General features: G+C 44.8%; 2 protein-coding genes and 1 non-coding gene across 14 annotated transcripts in view; 2 read left to right on the top strand and 1 right to left on the bottom strand.

Moving 5' to 3' along the window:
- Positions 1–252: 252 nt before the first annotated feature.
- Positions 253–19,467, top strand: EEF2 (eukaryotic translation elongation factor 2). The gene is made up of 16 exons (XM_078874721.1): positions 253–397; positions 3,427–3,641; positions 4,505–4,686; positions 5,907–6,118; positions 7,062–7,240; positions 7,793–7,898; positions 9,185–9,298; positions 10,500–10,638; positions 11,664–11,859; positions 14,260–14,398; positions 15,093–15,212; positions 15,411–15,518; positions 15,962–16,315; positions 17,614–17,796; positions 18,726–18,858; positions 19,033–19,467. Exons 1-16 carry the CDS (start codon positions 395–397, stop codon positions 19,224–19,226), a joined length of 2,577 nt encoding a protein of 858 aa, XP_078730847.1. The 5' UTR covers positions 253–394; the 3' UTR covers positions 19,227–19,467.
- Positions 9,025–9,090, top strand: LOC144946090 (small nucleolar RNA SNORD37). The gene has a single exon (XR_013639781.1). It is a non-coding gene; the product is annotated as a small nucleolar RNA SNORD37 (small nucleolar RNA).
- LOC144946001 (E3 SUMO-protein ligase PIAS2-like) overlaps positions 19,381–22,687 on the bottom strand; it is a 29,916-nt gene continuing 26,609 nt past the window's right edge. For all 12 annotated transcript variants that reach the window (XM_078874727.1, XM_078874722.1, XM_078874724.1 and 9 more), the window contains one exon: positions 19,381–22,045. In XM_078874727.1, coding sequence (XP_078730853.1) covers positions 21,881–22,045 — 165 coding nt within the window. In that variant the 3' untranslated portion in view covers positions 19,381–21,880. The remainder of the gene's footprint in view (positions 22,046–22,687) is intronic.

Raw genomic sequence — 22,687 nt, 5'->3', positions numbered from 1 at the left:
TGTAAACTCAAGTGTTCCGAGCGCGCCAGTCTAGAAACTCCACTCGCATATATTTCAATGGGAACGTGTCCATTCGCACAGCAGAGTTACGGATCAATTCTCTGCCACTTCCAGAACAATTGCGTCGTGATGTCACGAGGGCTAACTGCGAGGCACGTACGCCGTCGTGACGTCACGGCACAAAGGCGTTCATTGTACGTCGTGACGTGATGACGTCATCTTACAAAAGCAAATCATGGGTGGGCGTATCGAGAGCGCATGCGTCACGAGGCGGTGACGTCACCGATGTATGACGTCAGCTCCCGTGCCGCCATCGCTCTCTTTTCAAGTCCCTCCTGGCTGCGGGAGGCGCCGCTCTTGCATCGCGCGGCTCCGTCCGTGAAAATCCGCAACCATGGTGAGCCATCGGGCCTCGCCCGACCCGCGTTTACCACGGCACGCATCCCGGCTATCTACTACTTCGATTATTTTTGGGATTGTGCGGATATTTTAGAGATTTTTTTTCGCGATTTGTTACGACGGGCGTCACGGCCCGTGTTGGCAGGCCCCGCTCACCCCTTGCCTGCTATGCGCGCAATGTGTGGCGCACAGGTGGCAGCTCATGCTACTCGAACCGCTGTTATATTTTTTAACGAATGCGGGTTAAGTGACCGATTATGGTGTCGGTGATTATAGTAATGCGTTATTTGGCCGTGGTTAGTAACGTAGCAGCTGTGCGGACGTGGCATGAATGGCGCCCGGCGTTCGGGCCATGGCCTCGTGAGACTTTAATTTCAATTAAGTGTTATAATGACACTGTCGGGAGATAATAGAAGTGATCTTCATTTCTGCGCGAATATTTGGGTATTTTTACGTCTAAACACGTGTAATACGTGAGCGACTCGTTTTCCTTGCGTCTTTGTGGCTTGATGTGTTTTTTTGTAATTACGGCGATTCGTTTAGTCCCGAGCTGCCGGTAATAAGATGGCGGCTTGTGTTCGAGCAGAGTTGTACGCAGTTGCACAATTGACTCCTGCCTATCTGGGCGTGCGCATATTTGGACTGCGTTGTTACACAACGGGTGAAAGCGTCCCATTGAAAGCAACGGCTTGTCCTAACATACACTAGCAGTACTTTGATTCCTCCACACACATGAAAATCATGTTTTAGTCCAGACCTTATGACCAGCCATATGTTTTAAGCGGTAGACTAGCGTTAGACTTTGTAGGTCTCGTCAGCAGTCAGGCTAGTTTATATTCGCATTGCTTAAAGTGGGTTAATTACATGGACGCGTGGACTTAATCACTGAAAGATTAACATATTTAAAGAACAATAAATTGAACACGCGAGCAGAGAAAACAATGAGCCGGCGTTTGTGATGACGTCCCCGCATCCGGCCGCGCATGCGCACAGCGTGTCTGCGGGAGGTACCGTTCCCCAACCCCTCCCCCCTCACGTAGCCGCAGTGCGCATGCGCGCGATGTTCTCTTGCTCACCCCTCAGCCCCCCTCCACGCCGGATCTGACGTTATTCCAAAATAAAAGCCCCTTAGGCCACTGGTTCTTTGCGTCTATAAAATAAAAGCCCTCGTACTTGTCAAGCCACCACTGCGCCTCCCTTTGACGTTTTGTTTATTAACAGCACAGCGTATTTAAGAGGTGTTGAGACATTGAGATGTGTATTCGCGTAATTTCAACAGGTGAGAGGCTTGATTTTAGAATCAAACCCATTGAGATTTGAAGTGACGTTATTTAACCCGTCGTAAGCAATTTGGTGAAATATGGTCAACCAACATGTACCGTAGTCTTTGTCAATGAATACATGAATCATAGAATACATTGCACGGCCAAGCTTAACCAGTCAAAACGTCAATTTATAATGGATAATATTAAACCAGTGAGCCTATTGAAGAATTATATTTGTGGTTGAAGTCTCTTTAAACAAGAGCAACCCATTGAGAAGTCATCCGATTCAATGCACTCCCTTTATCAGGTGACTACTGAGGTTTATGTAAACGTGCATCCTATATTTAACTAACTGAGCACAGTTAAAATGCATCTTAAGATTGATGTCAATATAACCAAGCGTGAGTCCCACTGACCTATTGAGCCCAATGACGGTGCACTGACTGCGTCATTGACGTGCTTGAGAAATGTCAGGTGACTGGCAGGTAATACATTAGCATATACTTATAAAACTTGCAGAGGAGTCTATAAGCTAATTTATCCACCCAATAAAACCCTCTGAATTCCTTAAGTGCCCCACAGATTTCTATCCAATCATAGAACAGATTTTCATCCCAACACGTCTATCTTCGGTTGCACTTACCCATTGGCGGTTCTTTCATTCCTGTTTCTTGAGCTATAGCTGCTTATCTAAACAGACTCCGTCCACCACCTGAGTCGTGTAGGGTTAGTCATTTGAATTTAAGTTTTGGTTAAGGTTCAGGGTTGGTGTTTTAGAACCCGGTTTATCATACCTAAGGCTGCATTTGTTACCTCACTTGGCAATGCTGTCGTTGATGGCGACGTTGGGCTGCGTGCGTTAAAAGCAACTGAGGTGATGTGCGTACGGAGTGGAGGTGACGACATTCTTAATGCTGCTGGCCGTGGTGCTTGCGAAACCACTAATTTACCTTGTAGTTGGGCAGATAAATGTAGTCAGGACGCAGCAGGCGTTGCCAACTTCAGAGTTGAGTGCCTCTTCAAATGTTTGTTAAAGGCCATCCTTATATTTTGAATTAGAGAATGTCATATATTACACGGAATCTTGACTTACAGCTTTCGTGACTGCAGGAATTCATATTCTTGGGTCTTTCGGTAAAGTCACGTGGATGGGTTCAAAGAAAATAGCCAAAAAAGAAAAAAAAATACGACGTTTCGATTGCAACACCAGCAGTCGTCTTCAGGAAAAGGGGGGTTAGCTTCCAAGGCAAACTGTTTACAATGGTTTGAAATGGGCGTAGCCCAATGTCAGCAGCCAATGATAATGTAAGTGATGCGCAGCCAACCCGACGGTGGTTGGGTTTCCACCAATCAAAGGACTGCTAGGTGGTGAATACTAGCATGTTAAAGAGATTAGCATGTTCATGGCAGATCGCAGAGCCGCAACCAAGGGGTCGGCGCGCGAAGAGACTTCAAGCGCAAGTTTGAAATGGGCGTGAAGCACAACTAACATCAGAAGGCTTAATTCTGTAAATGTATTGGATGACTTGTGCAAGGACAAACACTTGAGCAGAGTGGTGTGCAAGAGAAGTCTGAAGTGATTCCAGAAGTGGTTTGGTGGTGTCATCTCTGAGGACCTTGCCCTACTGACTGAAACCATTTCTGAAGGGTTTTTATGTCAACACATGGCATGTGCAACACAGTTGATGTGATTGCTGATCCTTTTCTCCCATTTCTGCTTTGTTTTAACCTCTTGTCCCATGCATCCCATGCCTTCCTGCAGGTGAACTTCACAGTAGACCAGATCCGTGCGATCATGGACAAAAAGTCCAACATCCGCAACATGTCGGTGATTGCGCACGTGGATCACGGTAAGTCGACGCTGACCGACTCGCTCGTGTGCAAGGCCGGCATCATTGCCGGGTCGCGTGCTGGAGAGACACGCTTCACGGACACCCGCAAGGACGAGCAGGAACGCTGCATCACCATCAAATCTACGTGAGTGCCACACTTGCTGACCATTCATCACATTGCACGTCACAGCATTTTTCACATGTCGCCAGGTGGACCATTCGTTCAAAGCCATTTCGTCAATCCAGGGCTAGATTAAGGCCTCTCCCCCCCCCCCAGTTGGCTGTCATTGAGGTTATTTTATTGTACTTCATGCATATTGTGGATTCATCCATCAAGGGGGAGGTTGGTCCACTACCGGTTTGTATATCATTCGCTAGTTTGTTAGCCAAGGCCTAGAATCGAACTTGGGTCTCCAGGTTCATAACACTGCAATAACCACTGCTGATGCTTAAGCCCTGGGTAACTTAAACCATAGAAATAAAGTCAAATGTCTACTCATACAATTTATTTTGTATTCTATTGGCTTATTAAAATTTTGGAGAAATGTTAAACTAGGAGTCTTAAGAGCACAAGTCTTAAAGGGGTGTTTCAGGGTTAGGCAGTCATTGGCTGAATATTGCGTTAATGACTGTTTGCGTCGAGGTATTTGTTACCAAATGTGTAGTGTGGTATACTTCCGGTGTTTACCATTGCTGTATATTTATTATTGGAACGTTTGATTCTTATTTTGTTTTACAAACATTGCCAGAAACTTTAAGCCATAGTTATGGGTTTGTCTCTTTACTGCTGCTTGTATCTTTTACAACCTTTGATAACATTTTCAAGTGTACACATCCATTAATTTAAATAAGTAGAGCAAATTTTCTTTGTATACAAATAATAATTTTGATTGTAAGGAATGGCAAGCTCTGAACTTGCCGAATTGGATTCTTATAAATTTGCATTGGGGATGCACCAAAGCTGTCGCCCGATAGACGCTGACCCTTAACACCGTGCGCATCCAACAGGGCCATCTCCCTGTACTACGAGCTGCAGGAGAACGATCTGGCCTTCATCAAGCAGTGCAAGGACGGTAACGGCTTCCTCATCAATCTCATCGACTCTCCCGGCCACGTGGACTTCTCGTCCGAGGTCACGGCTGCCCTGCGTGTCACCGACGGTGCGCTGGTCGTCGTCGACTGTGTCTCCGGTGAGTCCTGTCGGGTTTCTCGCCGCCGCCGTGCTTTTAAATTGAGGGCGAGCATTTAACTTTATAAAATAGCCCGCATACGCATATAACCCGCAGATGCATATACCCTGCAAAAATAGCGTTTTGTGTAAAAAAAAAATCGGACAGCCCGCACCTCCATATACCCCGCATGCATTCATATATTTAACGTCGTTACCGCAGCTTAATTCCATCATTAATACGAAGTATACATTTGTAATACATTCCACTATCATTTGTTAACATTAAAATCATAACGTGCACAAAGAAAACAAACTAACCGGAAACGAGTGAACTTTAAACAGTAAATAAGTAACAAAAGTAAATATCCAATAAATAAGTAACACAACTGGTAGATAAGTAAGTACAGTTTTAGCACTGGTAGATTGCGCACTGAGCAGATTATAGCAGAACTACGGTCACTCTGTCGCCTCGTCCCCACCTCTCCCCCCCCCAGCTGCCCCAACCCCCACCTCTCCCCACAGCTGCCCCAACCCCCACCTCTCCCTCCCCCCAGCAGCCCCAACCCCCACCTCTCTCCCCCCAGCTTTCCCGTCGCCGGTAAACAGTGCGCGCAATTCAAACATTGACGTTTAATTGTACAAACAATTAATTTAAAACGTGATAACATGTGCAATTTTAGTGTGAGTGGTTTATTCAGCAGTGGTTTAGTCAAAGGTAAGTGTTGAATAGTGGATAGTCCTACCATGAATTTTTTTTACGAGTCACATGTGTAAAATATTTTTTGGATAGCCCGCACCTCCATACACCTCGCAGGGTCTTATTTTTGTAAAAACTGGTATACCCCGTGGGTTATATGCAGGAAAATATGGTACCTAAAGAGGTTGCATTGACGTTGACCTTAAGTCCCTCATTTACCCCAAGCATGTGCTTTGGTAATTGAGATTTTTTATTAAGTACTGTTTGAACATCCTTTACGTGAACCACTTTTACTCTAATTAGGGCCTTATTCTGAGACAGGTTTGCTCTGGTTTGGCATCGTAACACAGTCTCAGGCTCAAACCGCTTGGTTTCTTGTGAAGATGCCTGAGCAACACTGCTCAAGTTAAGCATGGTTTTAAGCCCGGCTCGCTTGAGCCAGAGCCTAGCTGTGGTTAAGAATACAGGCTTTGATGTCCCTTCGGAGACTTTGAATGACCGGCACGAGCGGTGTAACGTTGATACGTGTGCTCTCTGCGCAGGTGTGTGCGTGCAGACTGAGACGGTGCTACGCCAGGCTATCGGCGAGCGCATCAAGCCCGTGCTCATGATGAACAAAATGGACCGTGCGCTCCTCGAGCTGCAGCTTGAGCCCGAGCCACTCTTCCAGACCTTCCAGCGCATCGTTGAGAATGTCAACGTCATCATCTCCACCTATGGCGAGGATGAGAACGGACCCATGGGAAACATCATGGTATGTGCATCTGTCATCTGCGCATGTGCAATGTGGTACAGGCATACCCCATTTAGCGCGGGAGATGCATACCTGGAGAACGGCAGCGCTAGGTGAATCGGTGCTATACGGCAGCGGTCCACAACCTTTTTGGCACCAGGGACCGGTTTCCTGGAAGACAATTTTTTCACGGACCGTGAGGGGGGTTCATTATTGGGTCTTTCACCCTTTTCAAAGAAGCTCTCCAGCGACGTTTGTTTTTTACTCAGGCCACGGACTGATTCCGGTCTGCGGCCCGGATGTTGGGGGGACCCCTGCTATAACGGGGTCCTAGCATAGGCCCAATGGAGATGTTCCCAACAGTAATTTATCACCTACGACCAACAAATTAGTGGTTCATTGGGTTATTGGAACAATAATACAGATAAACATGATTTATAAATACTGTCAATGGTGCAGCATTTTTTATAAGATAAACATTGTACTTACTAGTGCATGATGAGACCCCGATATGGCAAACTTGGCACAGCTGGGAGACAAGATGAGAGTTATAGCTTGCACCTGCTGGTGCAGTCCAATCTGTGACTTGACTCCCCCCCCCCCCCCCCCCCCGATTCTAGAGGAAAGTGCTCATTGCAGTTCTTAACTGGTGGTTTCCTATATAAGCTTTTTGCGCACGGTACAATACAGGTTGTGGGAAGGGCTTGGTCTGAATCCACCCACCTGCCTGTTTTGTTTGGACTGTTGAGGCCAAAAGGGCTTTTGTGAACCTGACAGGATCAAAGGATCATAAAACAGACATTTTAGAGCAAAGATTCAAGCTGTACAGCAATATTCAGCCCTTGTTTCCGCAGCATTGCAGTACGTGTTGTGAGCAGGAGATTGGCACCGTTTACCTTGACATACTCGGCGGCTTAATATGGCCATCACGGGTAACTAACGCTATTGTCCGCCATTTTTGCAGGTGGACCCAGTGGCAGGCACAGTGGGTTTTGGTTCCGGCCTTCACGGCTGGGCCTTCACCCTAAAGCAGTTCGCTGAGATGTACGTTTCTAAGTTTGCCGCCAAGGGTGACAAGAACATCAGCGCGACTGAGCGCTGCAAGAAGGTGGAGGATATGATGAAGAAGCTGTGGGGCGAAAGGTGAGCGCCAAACAGTGTTTTTCACACTCTTGGTGATGTTAGCTGCCTGCATGAGTTAAGTTTTGCCTTTTAGTGCCTGGTCACATGGCGAGTGCTTGGAGGCTATAAAGTTGAGGAAACCTCAACTTGAAAAACTGACCCATTGTAGATGTATACCTAGGCTGTTTGACTCGCCAGTTCTAGGTGAGTTTGAGCCTAAGTAATGAGAAATACTTAAGTGACTTTCAGCCAAGTGACTCGTGACAATGTTCTGACATCACTGCAGCAATTGCATTTTTAAAACGGTTTATTGTGCAGTTTCCAAATTGTGTTGGACTGCTGAGGAAAGACAGCCCGAGATGAGACCTTGTGTTGTGCCTTAAAAAGGATATGTTAGACTTCGGGTGCGAAGAGGTTATTTTTATTCAAGATAATTGTTTGCATAACCACTGTACATGGGCAATCTGAGTTGGTGGAATTGGTTGATGGGGGGGACAATAAATAACTGGCTTGGGGTGTTTTTCGAGAGTCGGTCGTACAGCACTGCTTGCATAACTTGTGGGTCTGCAACAGGTATTTCGATCCCGCAACCATGAAGTTCAGCAAGTCTGCCACCAACGCTGCTGGAGAGAAGCTTCCGCGCACCTTTTGCCAACTTGTACTGGACCCCATCTTCAAGGTGCTTCTTGCCCCAAGCTGGGTTCCCCTTGCGCACATCTTGCTTGACGTTACATACCCCAAACGGCCGTTCATCACCATCTTAAGCAGAAACGTGAAGAAGCATGCTTAATCATGAGTGGCTTGGAAATCGCCTTCACACGGGCTATCAAAACCCATTGATTCTGTTAAATTATCTCCCCATGATCTGTTATGTATAAAAAAGGCATTTCCAAACTAGATTCGAAGCTTTCGTGACTGCAGGAATTATTCTTTGGTTCTTTCGGTAAAGTTACATAGAAATAAATAAAATAATAATAGAATACCACGTTTCGATTGCAACACAAGCAACCATCGGGTATAAATGAATGAGAAAACAAACAGTAAACTTGGAAATATTATGCAATACAACAGTCTGCCAACAAAACAGTCAACATCCCACATGGTTGATTACGTTCTTCCAAAGATTGCAAAATTTGAGAGACAACAAGCAGAGAGACTCGCACAGACAGAGGGGGAGTTGTGTGGAATTCCTGCCCATAGCGGCCGAAGGAGAGAATGGACCCATAAAAAGCACGGTGGAAAGCAAAACGTTGTATTTTATTCTTTAATTTATTTTTTCGTGACTTTACTGAAAGAACCAAAGAGTAAGGCATCCCAATTGTTCATCAAATCAATTTGATTCCTTTGCTTATGGGGCATGCATCGAAACCATAGTTTTAAAAATACATTTACAATTTATTTTTGTAATTGCTTTGTGTGGCTTCTACAACCACTATATGAATTGCATTCACTGGTGTGTGAAAGTATATTCTTGAATGTTACATTTAGGCTTCTGGAGCGATGCATCCAAACAAAAAATCAATTCTTGAAACAAGACCATGACCCGAAATCGTAATGGTTCGTCAAATTGTAGAGGCATTTGTTCGCAAACAATTTAGTTTCCTTTGCTGATGCTAATATTTTCACACAATGGACACATTTGATTGGCAGACCACTCGGGCAATATTTTGGTAGATATAAAATGTTTAACTCTCCATTGTTAAATTGGTTTTAAACTGCAGTAATTGAGGGACTAATGTGCCCATTTGCATGGCAGTATTTAGCTGCAGACCAGTAATGTGTCGTGCTGGCAGGTGCGCAGTCTTGATGATGACAAAATAAAATTCTTCACTTTGACCTGATCTTCATTGATGAGGACCTTTGTTCTGATTGACTGCGCTCCCTGCTATGATGGGTGGGAGCTACATCGCCATTGGACAAGACTGGTTTTATGCAACTCGCTTGTTTTCTCTCCGCTTTGCACAGGTGTTCGACGCCATCATGAACTTCAAGAAGGAAGAGACGGCCAAGCTGGTTGAGAAACTGGACATAAAGCTGGACACAGAGGACAAGGAAAAGGAGGGAAAGCCCCTGCTCAAGGTGAGGCTTGAGCTTGCTGTCTCATGCCACCGTTATTCAGGTTGTTGGTTTATTGTCCACTTTACATAATTTTTTGGAATGGGCTTATCAATCCCAAAATTCATGGTACAGTGGTACCTCAGTATACGTCGTTAATTTATACCGAAAATGACGTATACCAAACAAATTGTTCCCATAAGAAATAAAGGGAAAGAAAATAATCCGTTCCAGAGTATAAGAAATGATATTTTATATGGCATATTATACATTAATGGGGTTGTATAAAATAATGTAGGCACTACTTAATACCAATATGCATACATACATTAAAATAAATACATAAATAAATAAAAATAAATAGAAATAAAAATAATATTTTAGATCACTACCTTGCGAAGAGGAGTTGATAGCCTACGAGGATGGTGGTGAGGAGGAGATGTTATTTTTTGGAAGGAGAGTCCCCTTCCATTAACTTCAGGAAGCTGAAATTCTGGGGGGTTTTTCTCTTTTCTGTCTTTTTTCTTGACTTGGACCTGGTTGATGCTCACCAGGTTTGAGTTTTACTAAAAACCTGTCCATTGAAGTTTGTTTTTGCCTTCTAAGAATGTTCCAGAATTGTGACATTGTCTGGTCATTCCACACAATACCGTTACGCTTGTTAGAGCCATAACAGTATTGTGTACATGGGTACTGTACGCGGTGACTCATCCCGACCCATACAAGTTCTAGCAAGTGCGTCGTATCCCAAGACATTTTTTTCTCGTCAAAACACGACGTATACCAAATTCGACGTATTCCAAAGCGTCGTATACCAAGGTATGACTGTATTAGTAAAAAAAAGTTATGATATTGCTACGGCGAACGTTAAAGCCCACAGCACATTCAAATGTGATGAGTGGCAGGCGTCAATAACTCCGTGGTCTGCTTCATCAGACACATTGTTTGGTTGTTGTGAAACACTTGGATGTTTGCACAAAACGATAATTATTATTTTTGGTGTGTGGTCATGAATGGTCATAAGTTATTTATTAGCTCTTTTGCATTGAGGTAGTCCTCAAATAATGTGTATAGCCCTGAGCCAGTGGTGAAAATTCCACATTCCTTTGGCCATAGCAAGTTTATCTATAGGACAAACACATTTTGCTTCCCCACAATGTAGCACTCGTCATAAAGCACACTAACAACGCTAATTGTGCATTTTCCGCATGTGTACGTTCGTCAGGCTGTGATGCGCCGCTGGCTGCCTGCTGGGGACGCCCTGCTGCAGATGATCACCATCCACCTGCCGTCGCCCGTCACGGCTCAGCGCTACCGCTGCGAGCTGCTCTACGAGGGACCTGGTGATGACGAGGCTGCCATGGGTACGCTTGAATGCATGCTGCGCTCTTTGACTTTACCTCCGTTGTGTTCAAGTGATTGCATTAAAAGCTCCTGATGAAAATTTAGTAGCCGGATGCGTGAAATGTCTTGAGTGAAACGGAAGTTTTTACCAATAGTTTAACCATCTGTAGACTACACCTGTGCCAAAGTAAGTTGCTGTTGGCAATCCAAGTTTCAGAGATGCGTTAACAAAGGACTTGCAGGTCTACAATGTATAATTGATGGATAATGAACTCCATATTATCAACACGTGGGGGGGTGGGGTTTGGGATTTGGAGAGGGGATGTTGTGCTGCACCATGCCAGTCAAGCTGGAGAGGTGATGAGAGAAGTAGGCTGGCACTTGGATTGCGTTGATTTTATAATCACGATTTTAGCGTATTCATCACACATTCTTGTGCTATTTAAAATTCGTGGGGTTGGATTTTAAATGTTTCCGGCCGTAGGTGCGCTACTTAGCCGATCAAGAAGTAGTGAGCCATTGGAGCGGTGTAGAAGCCCACGCGACTCCCTCTCAGCCTGCCTCTGGCTGCCACTGTTTACACGCGGGTGCTTTCCTTGACAATTTTTTTTAATTACCTACTGTATAATATTAAATTAGATTTGCACTTTTAAATATGTTTATGTTAATCATAATTACAGGTAAGCTAAATACAATGACTATATACATATTAATATCCATACAGTTTGTTTCAATATAATTATTGTTTATGCCCCCTAACCCTAGTTTCCTCAAGCTTTTAAGTATTCATATTTTCGCGGATTTAATATTTAGATCCAACAGGAACGTATATCCCCCGCGAATGATTGGTTTGCGGTGACGTGTCTAAGCAATGATGAAGAACAGCAAATGAGACGGACGGCTGTGTTATAAATGGGGTAGATTTATTTTGATAGGTTTTACATCTGGCGTGGGAAACAATATGGTCTGATAATTAACAAAAATGTGGCTTGGGTGGCTAGGCATCCTGATGTAAATTTGGGTACCGTGTCTTGACTGGTCCCAGGCATAAAGAACTGTGACCCCAAGGCACCACTGATGATGTACATCTCCAAAATGGTACCCACCACCGACAAGGGCCGCTTCTACGCCTTCGGCCGCGTCTTCTCGGGCGTCGTGTCTACCGGACAAAAGGTCCGCATCATGGGGCCCAACTACACCCCCGGCAAGAAGGAGGACCTGTTCATCAAGCCCATCCAGAGGTGGGTGGTGCGCTTATCACATGACACTTTCATTGAGCTCCTATCGTTCATGTAAGTGAGCTTTGAAGTTCCTCTAGCTTTTGAGCTGCTTCAGCTGGCAACATTTGAACTCCTCGGTTGGTGTTTTTGGTGCTGTCTGCGACAACACTTAATAATTAATCCTCAAGTAAACCTATATGATTAAGTTTCAGACGCCTCGGATGTTATCGTGATCGGAGAGCTCTTAAACAAGTTTGGATGCCCAGACAGTTTGTGTTGCGAGGACTTCATTTCAGCCAGGTCTGTCTGAGTCTAACCCAAGAAATATTTCAGACCTGACACACCACATCGATTTTATATTTCTCATCTCATGAGCTGGTACAGTGAGGGGAAAAAGTATTTGATCCCCTGCTGATTTTGTACGTTTGCCCACTGACAAAGAAATGATCAGTCATTAATTTTAATGGTAGGTTTATTTGAACAGGTGAGAGACAGAATAACAACAAAAATACAGAAAAACGCATGTCAAAAATGTTATAAATTGATTTGCATTTTAATGAGGGAAATAAGTATTTGACCCCTCTGCAAAACATGACTTAGTACTTGGTGGCAAAACCTTTGTTGGCAATCATAGGTCAGACGTTTCTTGTAGTTGGCTACCAGGTTTGCACACATCTCAGGAGGGATTTTGTCCCGCTCTTTGCAGATCTTCTCCAAGTCATTAAGGTTTCGAGGCTGACGTTTGGCAACTGGAACCTTCAGCTCCCTCCACAGATTTTCTATGGGATTAAGGTCTGGAGACTGGCTAGGCCACTCGAGGACCTTAATGTGTTTTTTCTTGAGCCACTCCTTTGTTGCCTTGGCCGTGTGTTTTGGGTCATTGTCATGCTGGAATACCCACCCACGACCCATTTTCAATGCCCTGGCTGAGGGAAGGAGGTTCTCACCCCAGATTTGATGGTACATGGCCCTGTCCATCATCCCTTTGATGCGGTGAAGTTGTCCTGTCCCCTTAGCAGAAAAACACCCCCAAAGCATAATGTTTCCACCTCCATGTTTGACGGTGGGGATGGTGTTCTTGGGGTATTAGGCTGCATTCCTCCTCCTTCAAACACGGCGATTTGAGTTGATGCCAAAGAGCTCTATTTTGGTCTCATCTGACCACAACACTTTCACCCAGTTGTCCTCTGAATCATTCAAATGTTAATTGGCAAACTTCAGACGGGCATGTATATGTGCTTTCTTGAGCAGGGGGGACCTTGCGGGCGCTGCAGGATTTCAGTCCTTCACGGCGTAGTGTGTTACCAACTGTTTTCTTGGTGACTATGGTCCCAGCTCCCTTGAGATCATTGACAAGATCCTCCCGTGTAGTTCTGGGCTGATTCCTCACCGTTCTCATGATCATTGCAACTCCACGAGGTGAGATCTTGCATGGAGCCCCAGGCCGAGGGAGATTGACAGTTCTTTTGTGTTTCTTCCATTTGCGAATAATCGCACCAACTGTTGTCACCTTCTCACCAAGCTGCTTGGCGATGGTCTTGTAGCCCATTCCAGCATATTGTGTTAGCTCTACAATCTTGTCCCTGACATCCTTGGAGAGCTCTTTGGTCTTGGCCATGGTGGAGAGTTTGGAATCTGATTGATTGATTGCTTCTGTGAACAGGTGTCTTTTATACAGGTAACAAGCTGAGATTAGGAGCACTCCCTTTAAGAGAGTGCTCATAATCTCAGCTCGTTACCTGTATAAAAGACACCTGGGAGCCAGAAATCTTTCTGATTGAGAGGGGGTCAAATACTTATTTCCCTTCATTAAAATGCAAATCAATTTAACATTTTTGACATGCGTTTTTATGGATTTTCTTGTTATTCTGTCTCTCACTGTTCAAATAAACCTACCATTAAAATTATAGACTGATCATTTCTTTCTCAGTGGGCAAACGTACAAAATCAGCAGGGGATCAAATACTTTTTCCCTCACTCGCTATTTGTCACATGCCTCTTACTCCAGTTGACCAGTGGCTTGGGAAAAATTCGATGATAAATTAAGTGCTCTTGCACCCTGTATTAAACTGTCTCAAAGAAACAGTTTATGATGGTTGTTGGTTCACAGTAAATAGTGATTATTCTTTGAACAATAGTGGTTATTACATCACATGATTGCACCATATTTTCAAGTGTAGATAAAGTCTATTGAATAACTTCAAAAGTAGTTGTGATATTTTGGGTGATTCCTCCACAGTGTAGTACAATGATCTCTATGGGTTCCACACTGACCAATATTGTCTCCCAGCACTGCTATTTGCACAATTAGGTGCAATAAAATAAGTGTCAATGAGCTAAAAAAACGATGTTCACTTTTGTTCATGTTGTGTAATGGAAGTCCCTGCTTGTTAACCATAACGTGGATCCCACCTTGCGCAGGACCATCCTGATGATGGGCCGCTACGTTGAGCCCATCGAGGAGGTGCCCTGCGGCAACATCGTCGGCCTCGTTGGTGTGGACCAGTTCCTTATTAAGACTGGCACAATCAGCACTTACGAGCACGCCCACAATCTGAGGGTGAGACCCCCCCCACCACCCTTCTGCCTTTGCTTCATTGTCCCCAAGCCACTCTGGCGAAGACCGGGTATAGTGGCCTCTATCACCAATTGCGAAGTCTGGACAAGGTTCATCACGCACTTAACGAGGCAAGATGGGGGCATCCATGGATAGCCCAAGCTGTAAATGCAGATGTGAATGCTATGATGAATATCGTGAAGGAGGATTTCCCCTATAGTTTAAAACAATACGTTTTTTGTGCTCAAATAGGTATTTGGATTCATACTCTTAGGCTTTTTCGGTAAAGTCACGTAGGTAAAAAATAAAATTAAAATTAATAAAAGTTATGGTAGAAATAAAATAATAAATCACGACGTTTCGGAGGCAAACACAAGTCTCCGTCATCAGGTGTTTGGATGCTCGTATACTCTTTACAGTACTGCGCTATTGGTGGAAATTCCACATTGAATAGGGCAAGTTGGTCAAAGGAAAACCAGTGTACCATGTTAGGATGTCATCGCAACCAGGATTGTTGATGCCACCACACCTCTCCATTGTTTTTTTTATAATTACAATTACTACAGCATTGTTTGCTGAAATTACAATTACGTTATGATTGCAATTCCATATTTATCCACTGGTGTTGGAAAGAGTAGGTAAACTTTGGCAAGCTTCACGTAAACCCAACTGTGTGCCCCTTTGTTTGTGCCTACAGGTGATGAAGTTCAGCGTGAGCCCTGTGGTCCGCGTGGCCGTAGAGGCCAAGAACCCCGCAGACCTGCCCAAGCTGGTGGAAGGCCTGAAGCGTCTGGCCAAGTCTGACCCCATGGTGCAGGTGTGTCACCTCGTGGTGGTGGGGTTCTTGTATGAATCCTGATGCTTGTCTTTCCCTCGGTTGTCCCCTCTGTTGTCATGAACACTCTATGGAGGTGGTTTGGGTGGCTCTTAGGACCGAGCGCAGAGCCGACACTGCTGTCCATGTGCCAGCCCATTAACAATCCTTTACAACGTTTGTTTCATTGTGCCTTTCCAGTGTATCATTGAGGAGTCCGGTGAGCACATCATTGCTGGTGCTGGAGAGCTGCACTTAGAGATCTGCCTGAAGGATTTGGAGGAAGACCACGCCTGTATCCCCATCAAGGTGAGGGGTGCAAGATTGCAACTGCCAGAAACCAGCTCATTCATGCATCTGTTACGGCCTCCTTGCTGCATCTAAATGCACGACCCTTTTGTCAGTCTGCTGCCGGATGAGGTTCACATGCCATGCAGTCTTGGTGGTTATTTGACCATATTTCACCACGCTGGTCAGTACGAGTTTGTGAATATGGGGAGCCATAGACAAAAGCATTGAGGTAAGACGGTTTCCCCACACTACCTTCTAACAGTAGAACCACAGCGGCTGTTTGAGCATGGTGGTCACTCACCCAAGCACTAGCCATCTCTATCCTGCTCGTCTATCGAGATGTGACGAGACCAAGAGTGTTCTGGGCGTTTAGGTCATAAGTCATTAGGCGTCCTGGTTCAATCAAAAGCAATAAACCCTCTTTCACAATAAACCGATTTACGCGTTGCTTTCTCACACAGAAATCGGACCCAGTGGTCTCTTATCGCGAGACGGTGGAGAACGAGTCGGACCAGGTCTGCCTGTCCAAGTCGCCCAACAAGCACAACCGCCTGTACATGAAGGCACGCCCCATGTCCGACGGCCTGGCCGAGGACATCGACAAGGGTGATGTGGCGGCGCGGCAAGATCTGAAGTTGCGCGCCCGCTACCTGGTCGATAAGTACGAGTGGGACGTGACGGAGGCGCGTAAGATCTGGTGCTTCGGCCCCGATGGCACAGGCCCCAACATGCTCGTGGACGTCACAAAGGGAGTGCAATACCTCAATGAGATCAAGGACAGTGTGGTCGCCGGCTTCCAGTGGGCCATGAAGGAGGTGGGTGGGCGTGACGGTGGCGATGTTAACTACCTAGCCTGGTATACAGGAGGTTGTGGGTTTGATCCCGACATCTATATATTTGGAGTTTTCATGTTCTCCGTTTTTTCCCTCCACATTTAGGAATGTGCATTTAGAGTATTTGGCTGCTATACATTTCCACATTACACTTCGTTGAGCTATCATTTATGGCCTGGTCGCTTATGAAAAAGCTGTCGAGCTTGCTGGGTCTTGCGTAATAAAATAAAAATGGCTTGGTTTCAGTGGATGGGACCCTGCGCTCCAGTCGTTTTCACGCCTTGGGTGAAATGTTGGCCGTGAAATTAACTACTTGCATACGCAACGTCAATGATATGCTGCCCCTCAGCCGTTTGTATCGGGTGTGTGACGGCTGTCTCGTCATTCACACATATTTGTGTTTAATGGGCACAATTTAGGGCAAGATTCCATTGATTAATCTCTCACCCTCAATTGTCTGGAATCTTTATTAGTTGTTAGTTGTGTAACCAAAAAAATCCATTGCATGCAGAATTACACAGAAATAATTTTTTCTTATTGATAAATCAATATTCTGAAAGTGGAATATTTAAAGCGACCGCTTAAGAGCAGCAGTTGCTGTGGTTTTGCCCCATGTATGCACATTGTGCGTTTAGAATCTCAGTTGATCAATGAAATACTAAAGAGCAGTTGAGGCCATTCAAATTATATTTTTAAGAAAATCGAATTAGTCAGACCTTGATTTACGCACTCCTATTTTATGGATTTGTGCTATAACCTACTAAACTTATTGATGTCCAATCCCATTTTATGTACTGTACCTCCCCATAGCGTATTTGAGATGTACAGACTTAACCATTAAGCCCCATTTTTGTATGTTCCATGTTGAACTATTCAGGCACCAGTTAGTGCCCAAGCATTCGTGTCTAACTGGCTATAGTTTCGTTCATGTGTACTCTTAATATTTTTTCCCCCGCATACTGTATGATGACTTTCTCTGTACAAGTTTAAACTATGATAAACTAAGAATACATAGTGTAATAGACAAGGTAATATATCAATAATATACATTTACGTTTCACACTGGTGGTTGTGCAGTTTCGATGTGCAATGGGTTGCTGATCATCCCCTGTTTAGGTACTGAACTATGTAATGATCCACCAAAAATGCTTAGATTTAAGTATTTTTTATTTTAAAAAATCATGTAACCAAAGGTCATGTCCATGTTGGCATTTTAAGTTTTATCTTTGAGAAAGTTAACGATTCTCCCTCCACCTGGTGCTCCCCTCCCCCGGCGGTAGGGTGTGCTGTGCGACGAGAACATGCGTGGAGTGCGCTTCGACATCCACGACGTGACGCTGCATGCAGACGCCATCCACCGCGGCGGCGGGCAGATTATCCCGACGGCGCGACGCGTCATGTATGCGAGCATGCTGACGGCTGCGCCCCGCCTCATGGAGCCCATCTACCTGGTCGAGATTCAGGTGCGCGGAACGCTGTCCGGTTGCGAATGATTGCACAAAAAAAGCATCGACTAGCTGCACTTGAGAAATTAGTTTAATCACAAATTAGGTTTGTGCTGCCTTGTATTCCTTGACTGCTGAGCCCAACAACTGCCTCGCTTCCATGGAAGAGTTTTAATTTAAACTGGCAAAAAGGAGTTGGCAATTTTAGTGGATGGGCAGGGTGGTAGGGAGAGAGGCTATAGAATTAACATGAAAACCCTCTCGATGCACTCATCTCTGAAGTGGGGGGGGGAGATGCATCGTCGGGTCAGACTTGGCCATACACTTAAGGCCTTCCTTCCACCAGCTTGGGACATTAAAATAACTTGTCACAGGGCTGCAATGCCCACTAGTTTTTTTTGCTAGATAACCTCGTGGGTGTAGGAGGCCTTTTAGCCATGTCAAATCTACTATTACTGTTGAGATTTAAGGATCGAGAGCTCAGTTTGGGAGTTTGGCAGAGGGTGGTTGCTGCTATGCGCTCTCATAATTTCCTCCATGGTAGAGCCCTGTAATGACTTGACTTGGTGCATCATCTCTGTGGTTGATAAGATACTTTGTCTTGTCAGCAATTGAGCCTGGTCCTTCCCATAGGAATGTGGAATTTACACCACTGACTCAGGCCCACAAATAGATTTTCATAGTACCATCACATTGCTCGTTTGAGAAAAAATAATTATATTATATGAACCGGAAAGCCTTACAAAATCTGCAAGGAACAATGGCAGTGGTGGCACCTTGAAGCAGGGCAGACAACTTCGATTAAACCCAAAGCTCTTGATTTGTAACATAAAAAAAAAATTACTTTGTATAATTATTGCTTTTTCTTCAATACATCCTCTAGGTGTTCTTATGAAATATCTGAATCAAGGGTAGTGCCTAACCGAGTACGGTGTTGTGGCTTGCAGTGCCCGGAGGCCGTGGTGGGCGGCATCTACGGCGTGCTCAACAGGAAACGTGGCCACGTCTTTGAGGAGTCGCAGGTGGCTGGCACGCCCATGTTCGTCGTCAAGGCTTACCTTCCCGTCAACGAGTCCTTCGGTAAGCACAAACTGGCAAGCCTGGGGTTCTCTAAGCCCGATCTTGTGCAAGTGACATTCGGCATTGTGGTTGGTAAGGGGATGGGCAAGAATTACAGTACATTGCTGTCTTGGAGTGTGAATGACCGTTGAGCCCCGTGTTCTCCCTGTCTGCAATCCGTGCGCACACTTTTAGGATTCACGGCCGACCTGCGCTCCAACACGGGCGGCCAGGCCTTCCCGCAGTGCGTGTTTGACCACTGGCAGATCCTGCCCGGCGACCCCTCCGACCCCACCTCCCGTCCTGCCCAGGTGGTGGTGGAGACGCGCAAACGCAAGGGGCTCAAAGAGGGCATTCCGGCGCTGGACAACTACCTGGACAAGCTGTAGAGCGGTGCCGCTGCCATCACCAACGACCACTTTTCCACGAGCGCCACCCACGCCTCCATTTGCCAAAGCACTGTTTAACACCCGTATTTGATAATACCTAATTAAGTGGACTGCCTGAGGACTTGTGACCATCTGGAGGGGGCTAACAAATGTCGCACTACCATGAAGATCATAAATCCTCTCTCAAATTAAGCAACCGGAATGTAACCTTGAAAATGCTTAAAATAAAGTTGTAGTGCAAGTATGTGTCCTGGGTTGAATTGATCTGTTATCGCTGTGAAGGCCAATTGTGGGGTCAAAGGAGTTTTCCAGTTTCTTTGGAAATGTGAAACTGGTATTATTCAACCTGGTCAAATTCGTATAGTTGGAGAAGGTACATTTTTTTGGCTCAATTGTGTAACATTTCAAGATTACAAGGTTTCCATAAAAATCTTCAAATCACAGTAATACTATATGTTTAGAATTTGAGCTGATTGAAAGTCTTTAATACATTTGTTTGGGCTTGGTAGGATAAAGCTTTGCATAATTTGTATTGATACATAGTCATGTGTCCTAGTTGGTAGCCATGCCCAATTGTGTTTTGAAGGACAATCCTTTCTGGGCAGTGCCATCTGGACAATAGTTTAATCTGGTGAATGTGGCAAGGCTACTGCTCTGCCAAAAGCAATTGGAAAGTTATGCCATAGCACTGCGAAAAATATTCACTAACCACTGCATGACATGGAAGGATAAAGGTACAGTTGGAAATGGAAAGTGGAATGTGTATACAGGTCTTGACAGGTTAAACACATTCCTGCGGAGGGAGCTGGTAGGAACGTTGGGTTGCTCAGTCAATGGCCAGGGTCAACGGTGGTGTGGTGTATTCTGCAAATATGCCTGACCTGAGGGTGAGCCCCCACCCTACCCTCTCCACCTAGCCCCTCCCTGCATGACGGACACAATAATCCCGTGGGCTGGTGTAACCGGAGGTTCCTACCAGTAAATGCATGTCTGCAATGGACCAAAGGCTTTATAAATTGCTCATTCTTTTGGTCACTTGATGCTAACTGGGAGCTGCAGTGTGGCATGTACAACAGTGGGAGAACATGTACAATATAAATGGTCCGTTGTCACTTTTAATGAGCAACTGACAACATGTCTACAAGAATTTCCAATACCAAATGTGCAAGAGACTGACATACACGCATCCTGTGAGGATTACCAATGTGGCTACACGTGGCTAAAAATTACATTTTATCAACTACAAACTGTACATTATTTTTTTACAATATTAAGCTGATTTGGCATCCCAAAATCCATGGAGAGATCTGCTTTTGGCATTCTGCAGCCTAAGGTTTCGGCACCACTTGCAGGATAAGCCCATGTGTGTGCAGGTACTTCAGGTCAAGCCTTGTTCTGTGAAATAAATACCTTTCAGTGGTTGTATTGCTGTCAATTTTAAACGATTTGACACTTGCAAGTAGTCAGAGCTGTGCGATTAACTTGTGGGGGAAGATATTGTAATATTTTTACAACCTGAGTGTTGGTGCAGTTATTCCTTGGCTTTCCTGACCCAATACGGTTTTTTTGTGTTAGATGGCATACATATAGATCAACACAGCCAAATAGTAAGGTTTATCATGTAAACAAAACATGCCAATTAGTTTCTAGTTCAGCAAATTCACAATTAGAGTTTTGCTGGTAATTATAACCAGTCTTGAATTGTAAATGTTGGTTTGCTCTTCAACACACTGGTGTGCTTAACTTGTAAGGAATTGGCATGCTTTGCTTACACAAGCCTTGCTAATTAGCTGTGGTGGTGGGTTGAGCAACACAAAGGCAATTACAAATTAGGGGTCATCTGATCCCATGTGCTTCAAGGCTCATTAAAAAGATCACTTCATTTTTCCATCTTCAAAATCTATGCTATCCCTTCTCTCTGCCTCCCATGCAGAAAAGGTGGTCCATGCTGTCATCTCAGACTATTTTAATGTCTTACTCCCTGGTGTGGCTAACAAGGTGCTGATCAATTCGTAGCATGTTCAGAATGTGACCTCAGGTGTTAACCCAAAACACCAGTTTTGGCTTCCCTGCACTGGATTCCAGTTTCACAATAGTTTAAAATACTGACAAAGCAGTGAACCATCTTGCCCCAGCCTACATCATTGACATGCTGCACCCATGTCCCCTCAGCGGTCATTAAGATCTGGATATGGCGATCTCTGCATTCCCAGGTTGAGGTTTTGGTCTGGGTGACACAGCTTTTTTTCCCATGTAGCCCCCAGGCTATGGAAGGCTAAATTAAATATCAGGATCAGTGGACATTTTTAAATGTGCCTTAAAAGCTATACATTTCTTAAACTTTTCGTTTTAGTAAATTATTCTTAAAATGCATTTAATATGCTGAGTGTGCTGCTGTCTCATTGCTTTGAGATCCTTGATGAAAAGTGTGCTATAGATTATTTATGCAATCTAGCCCAAAAAACATTTTATTGGTGTACATTGGTGGTCTTGACACCCCACATGCCCAGGACTTGTTAGATAACTTAAACCGAAGTGTTGGCGAAGCGAGTGTGTCCAATTTGAAACTTCTCGAAAATCAACCAAGGTCCTTGGAGGCTGCTGCATTATAAGCACAGTTGACTGGCACAGCCTCTCCCCTGCTTCATCGGGAGTCAGTCGAGTGAGATGACGTCTGGATAGGCCCTGGCAGCCACCGTGGCAGCAGTACTGGGAGGGTGTGGCTCCTGCAAGCGGCTGGAGGTGGTGGACGTCATGGTGGATGTGGTGAGCGCAGCTGCATTTGACGACGGATTGTCCAGGTACACTCCGCTGCCGAACTGGGGACAAGACGGTAATGATGTGCAACAAATCTACAAGGTTCCAAGTCGTGCTGCAAGCATGTGTGAACAAACCAGCTGGTGGATTATTACAAGAGCAGGTACGGTGACAGTGGCCTCGTGGTTGGCGCATTGAATGACGTGGGGTGCCTTGACTTCCCCTTTGCCAAAGTCCCTCTAGCCTGAGCTCTGCTGCAATTGCACCACTGGTGGTGGTTAAAGGCTGTGCATTAATCCTGGAGGTGTTACATTTGCCAATATAAAATATCTGCAAATTTTGCTGGGTCCAAAACTTCAAGATGAATGAACAGACATTGTATATAAGCTATGAAGCTCTTTCACAGGCACCCAGCCCAAACTGGTCAGAAAAAGTGGAATAATGAAAGCAGTTACATAGATCTTAATTTTAGAACTTTCGTGACTGCAGGAATTATTCTTTGGTTCTTTCAGTTAAGTCACGTCTAAAGATAAAATATTAAATTAAATAATAGAATACGACGTTTCGATTGCAACACAAGCAATCATCATCAGGTATAATAAAATAGCGACAAAATCTAACCAGAAAACTATAGACAGACATATTAGCAGACAGATATCACCAAGATACATAGCGTATTCTATTATTTAATTTAATTTATTATT

This window comes from Lampetra fluviatilis, chromosome 39, assembly GCF_964198595.1.
Source record: "Lampetra fluviatilis chromosome 39, kcLamFluv1.1, whole genome shotgun sequence".
Lineage (NCBI taxonomy): Eukaryota > Metazoa > Chordata > Hyperoartia > Petromyzontiformes > Petromyzontidae > Lampetra > Lampetra fluviatilis.
The sequence above is the reverse complement of the archived record's forward strand: the minus strand, read 5'-3'. Positions and strand labels throughout refer to the sequence as shown.

Coding starts and splice junctions, on each gene's coding strand:
- EEF2 (XM_078874721.1), top strand. Junction 7,899..9,184: donor TACTGGACCCCATCTTCAAG/GTGCTTCTTGCC, acceptor CGCTTTGCACAG/GTGTTCGACGCCATCATGAA. Junction 18,859..19,032: donor TCCCGTCAACGAGTCCTTCG/GTAAGCACAAAC, acceptor GCACACTTTTAG/GATTCACGGCCGACCTGCGC.